This window comes from Propithecus coquereli, unplaced genomic scaffold, assembly GCF_000956105.1.
Source record: "Propithecus coquereli isolate 6110/MARCELLA unplaced genomic scaffold, Pcoq_1.0 Scaffold76, whole genome shotgun sequence".
NCBI lineage: Eukaryota > Metazoa > Chordata > Mammalia > Primates > Indriidae > Propithecus > Propithecus coquereli.
The window spans coordinates 78,585-84,092 of NW_012153729.1; the positions used below are offsets into that span (position 1 = coordinate 78,585).

Sequence of the window (5,508 nt, forward strand, 5' to 3'; positions counted from 1 at the left end):
GTTGTAGACTAATATTTTTGCATATTAATACTTAGATTGTGCCACATATTGTACCAAGTATGGTCACCTAAATTATTTTATTGAATATAATTTTTACAATCCATTGAGGCAAGGATATTTTCCTTAATTAGCAGAAGAGGAAATAGAGTGTTAAAGTGATGACTTGCCTGAAGTCACAACAGTTAATATGTGCTGGGATTAGAGTTAAGAGTTAGAAATGTGGTCTGTTAGACTTCAATGTACATATTCTCTTGAATTGTAAGGAATCAGGTGGCCAAATACTTTCACATTTGAGATAACCAGTGTTATATTGCTCTTCTTGAAACCTGCCACTACTGTTCTTTTAATTCTAGGATGCACTCATTATTATTAACAAGTGTTAATTACATTTTTGCTGGCTTTGCTCAGGACACTGTTGCATGTGGCATTAATTTGGGGAGGATAGATATTGAGGTCTGTGATTCTGGGAGAGAACTGGAAAACTGTTGAGAGAGATGTGCATTTCTGTGGCTATTCATTCTCAAATTGTCATATTTAAATATGTAGATTAATAAGAGTATTATTAAGTGAGCATGTAGATGTGAAAAAAGAAAAAATTAAAAGATTGGAAAAGACTTACTGAAAAGAAAAATAACAAAAGCTAAAATACTGTGTAGATTTAAATGTAAAAGCAGAATACTACTTTGAAATGACTTTTTTGGGGGGAGAAGGTAGAGGGAGATAGAGGATAACTGGTGAATATATACTTAGTACGGTCAGTTTTGCCAGGTGAAATTTATTTTAAAGACTTTTAAATTAGTTTGAAAGTAATTGAAAGAATGTAATCAACATATTGGTATATGTAATGTGATTGCTAGAACCTGTAGCTACAGGCTAAAATTGGAAAATGATACTTTTTTATATAGGGAGTTATTTTAATTTAATTGTGTATTTTTTGCCAAAGGTAAAAGTAAAGTAATAACACCTTTAAAATATTTTTCTTGAAGTTGGACATGAAAACAAAAATGATAGAAGCTAAATTTCATGAAGACAAGCTTAAACTACAGCAGAAACATGATGCTGATGTTCAGAAGGTAGGATATATATTGCTTGTTCTTTTATTTACATTGAATTTTTAAAATATTCTGGGTCTTGTGATGATTCTTCTTACATTTACCCATCTATCTACCCACCTCTCTATCCACTTATTTATGTACTTTATGACAGTCTGTACTAAATGGAATTTATTAAAGTAATATCCCAGCAAAAATTGATCTTTAAACTTCATTTGCTAAACATATATGTTTATATAAAACCTTCTATTTCTATTACATTTTAGTTCTTCTTCAACTATTGCTTTAAAGCTGGCTTTCCTTTATCTGCATTCTATTGTTACCTTTCATGAAAGTTGAAATAAGACATCAACTGTAAATATTAGAATTCATTTTATCTTAATATTTTTTCAGTTTTCTAATAATTGAAATTTCCTTTTTAATTTAAAAAGGAACTCTTGGACTTAGTTCTGTTTGGTATAGACTACATGCATTATAATCCACTGACAATAAAGGCCTTTTTTTAAAGCAGCTCATTGGGATTTATGCTTTCTAATCTTTCAACTTATATTTTTAAATAAAATTTATTTTTCTTCTCAACTGTCATAGTAAAAACCATCAATTTATGGTTAATCTACATGGAATTTGAGTTGATACTATACTTTAGTAATGATTAAAAATGTAGGTGATAATCATGTGTATTTTTTTTTTTTTAATACATGAAGGCTGATTCAAATAGAAACCTTGTATTTACTGTTTCAAAACTAAGCCTATGGTTCTGCTTCCCAACACTGAGTGACAGAGATAGAGGTAGATAGTTGAAGCTACAGCATCTTGTATCCAAGCTTTCTTAAAAGCTTAAAACATATTAATATTTAGTTAGGTGCTTATTTGGCTCATCTTCTTTCAAAGCAACCAGGAGGAAACCACTGATTGGATATTAGAAAAAGTATTGAATCCTTTTTTCTCTTTTCTTCTCCCCTATTCAAATGTTAAAAACAAATAATTACTTTAGTTTATTTGTTTAGATAATACTAATAGTTCTCTATAATAATTATGTTAGAGAATCAGTAATATGATTTCAATATAACATGGCCTAATGGAGCAGAATCTCTTGATGTGTAAGATATTGATGTATAAGATAAAGGAATATAAAAATATATTTGGAAAAATCATTGTGATAGAGTCTGAAATAGACCTCTTTGTATGTCTGTTACAAAGATTTATTCTAAGAAAAATATTTAATAATGTAATTCTTTTCAAGAATTTCTCTTTTAAAATAAATTCTATGTGAAAAAAGAAAGCAATGAAACTAGTTTGAGGTGCCAGGTAAAATATAAATAAAATCCTGAACTTATGCCAGATTTGGAAAGCATATTCATCAGTTTGTTGCTTGTATGATATTTTCTAAGTGTCAGGAATTAGGGAGGGATAAAATTTAGAGTGTTTTATTTATTAGCATACATTGTTTTCCTTTTTTGCTTCTTCTTAGACATTAGGATCAAACTTGCTCCTTTCCTTATGGGATTAAAACAAGGAAGGGCAAAGTAAATGCTTGTAGTAAAAACACTAAGAAAAAGTTGGTTAGACGTTGGTGAGTAACTTTCTTATTAGCTGACTTCGGATATATAGGAAATATACCCCAACCATAAGAAAAGTGGATATTCTTACTCCTACTTCAATTTACTATTCTTTTTTCCCTTTGATTTGCATTTTCTCCTGTTTGCTAACTTTCCTACATGTTGGCTATTTTTGTAGCTTTTTATTTTTTGAGTGTAGATATATTTTGAAGTATAAAAACATGATTAAATTTTATTAAATGATTAAATTGGAAGCTTCTGGCACAATATAACCTAATAATGTAAATTTTCATGCAATTTTTGACATACTTTTAGCTGATTTTTCTGATTTACAGTAGCAGATCCTAGATGGAAAAGAAGTCTGTTACATGTCATCTTCCCATGTATTGGGAAATTCTTGTTATTGTGCACTAAAATGATAGAAGAGCACTTGTGGGAGGATTCAAGGATATGCCGAATTGAAAGATGTTCTATCCAATGCAATGGGATGACTTGTACTATCCCAACATGTCAAGATTCTGATGGCTTCTCTCTGCCATTTTGTAGCAGTTTAATTTCTGAATTATATTTGAGAATTACCTAATTTATTATTTATACTCTCCTTAAAACTGATATATGAAAATCCCAAAGAGATAACATATTTGTTTCAGGTAATTAGTCTAGTATATTTAATAATTTTCTCAATGGACTATAATAAAATTTTTATAATTTTTATGGAAACCATTTATGAGATTAGCTGAGATAGACTTGCAAAAAAGATTGTGCTCATTAAAAAAAACCATGTGTAGAATACTTAAAACAATACAATATACTGAAACATTTTAAATTTTTTTGCAGATTTTAGAAAGAAAGAACAATGAAATAGAAGAACTAAAAATTTTATACAAAAAGAAACAAAATGAAACTGAAGAAACTATTAGGAAGCTTGAAAAAAAAGGTGATGTGTTGTTACATAAATCTTTTAATAACATTTTATTTTAGTGATTATAGAGAATAAAATTTGATTTTGGAACTTTTGTATTATGAGGTGGAAATGTTTATTCATGTGGGCTTCCACCGATGGGTAAATTTATGTAGGCTTCCATATAGCTGGGAAAAAACAGTGTGTGTGTGTGTGTGTGTGTGTGTGTGTGTGTGTGTATGTGTATGTGTGTGTGTAATGGCAACAGTGAAGGGGTGGTAGTGGTGGTTGGTTTGGTTAAGGAGTTGGAAGAGCATGTTGCTGTCACTCCCTCTTCTTAACTATCTCTCTTCTCATTGTGGTAGAGCCGCCATAGATCAGTTGAAGGAAGTCATAGAATTAGGACTTACTGGCTTTCATGAGAAATTGAAGGAAATTATTCTTCATCCAGTAAAATTCATTACATTAAGTATTTACTTTATGCCTTACAGTATTTATTAGTATTGTAATTGACAGAAAAAACTTATAAAGTATTATCCATTTATACTTTCAGTAACAAGTAAAGGAAAGCATGTAATAAAGTATTAAATAGACTATAATTATAGGTCAAACATCTAAATCAGCAGGTGGTCATGAGAGAGAATATTGAAAATATCTTTTGGAGAAAGGAATTTTTGTAAGAGTTTTAAAAGTTTTTAAAGATTTGATTAGTTGGAGAGAAGAGTTCCAGGTACTGAAATATGAATGCTGAAATTGGTAAGTTGTGGGAAGGATGCTGTGAAAATATTTAGCTAGAGTGGATACCCTATACGTTAAGAGATAGATTTAAAAATATTAAGGTAGTTGACTTGGGGCTAGATTAAGCATGGCCTTGAGTTTCAGATTTAGAAGTTTGATCTTTATCCTGTAGATGATGGGGAACCAGAGAAGATTTTTGAGATGTGAGTTTTAGGACCCATGTTTTGGGAGGAGTGAGTTACCTGGTAATAATGGTGGGTGTGTTGAACCTGGGTGAGGCCAATTCCTGGTCTGTTACATTGGTCAGAGGCAGACAGTAGTGAAGAAAACATTCCACTCATTAGAAAACAGGCTCTGCTATTCAATGTCTGGTATATGACATCAGGAAATCTCTGGGCCTTGGTTAACTCATTATAAAATGGTGAGGTAGAAATAAATAATATATAAAGTCCCTTCCAAGTCAAAGATGTTATGCTTCTGTGCTTCTGTAATTTTGCATGTTAAGGTGATAGGACCCAGAATATCTGAGTGATGGCAGTGGGAGTAGTGAGAATGGAACTGAAGAAGAAATTCTGAGGAGTGGATCATGATTTGGTGAATGATAAGATGTAAGCAATGATTAAGAGGAAAGGAGATAAGAAGGTTTTCATTGAGGAGTTTCTATATGGCTGTCCCCGACATCTCCAAACTTGAGCATATCTGAATTAATAGTAATGCTCTTGACAGTTTAGGATAGCAATTAAATATATAAATTAACCAATGAAATAGATATTTTTAGGTTCATTTCCAGCCTTAAATGTTGGTGAAAACAATTAGAAATCTGTTTAGGTTCTTTCTCAAAATATTATCAGTGGGTAAAAAATATTTTAAATTTATTTCCAGGTTTTCTGTTTTTACTCTGATTCAAACCAGGCAATTCAAACATGCGTAAGGTTTAAGAATGCCTAAGTTTTAAAAATAATGTTTCTTAAGGCTTTTTGGATAGCAACCAGATCTTAGTTTAATTTTGGAATTGTAGAGTAAAATATCTTATGGATGCTAAAGACCCATATTAAGTTAACTTGGGTTCTTTTCCACTCCCTATTTGTTGCTTAGTTGAGATACAAGAGTTAAAAAGCTTTTAGGGAAATGTTTATGAAAATTTTGCTGTCTTGAAGTAAATGATAAAAACCTATTTAGTAAGCTAAAAAAATATATTCAAGTAAAAATACAGCTAAATTAATTTTACTGTCCAGATGACATGAATACATTAAACAAA

At 30.6% G+C, this 5,508-nt stretch overlaps 1 protein-coding gene across 1 annotated transcript in view; it reads left to right on the plus strand.

Annotated features, from left to right (window-relative positions):
* LOC105824684 (centrosomal protein of 112 kDa-like) overlaps positions 1 to 5,508 on the plus strand; it is a 103,119-nt gene that overhangs the window by 48,060 nt on the left and 49,551 nt on the right. The window contains exons 4-5 of the mRNA XM_012662217.1: positions 987 to 1,073; positions 3,449 to 3,553. Of these exons, the coding sequence (XP_012517671.1) occupies positions 987 to 1,073; positions 3,449 to 3,553 (192 nt within the window). The remainder of the gene's footprint in view (positions 1 to 986; positions 1,074 to 3,448; positions 3,554 to 5,508) is intronic.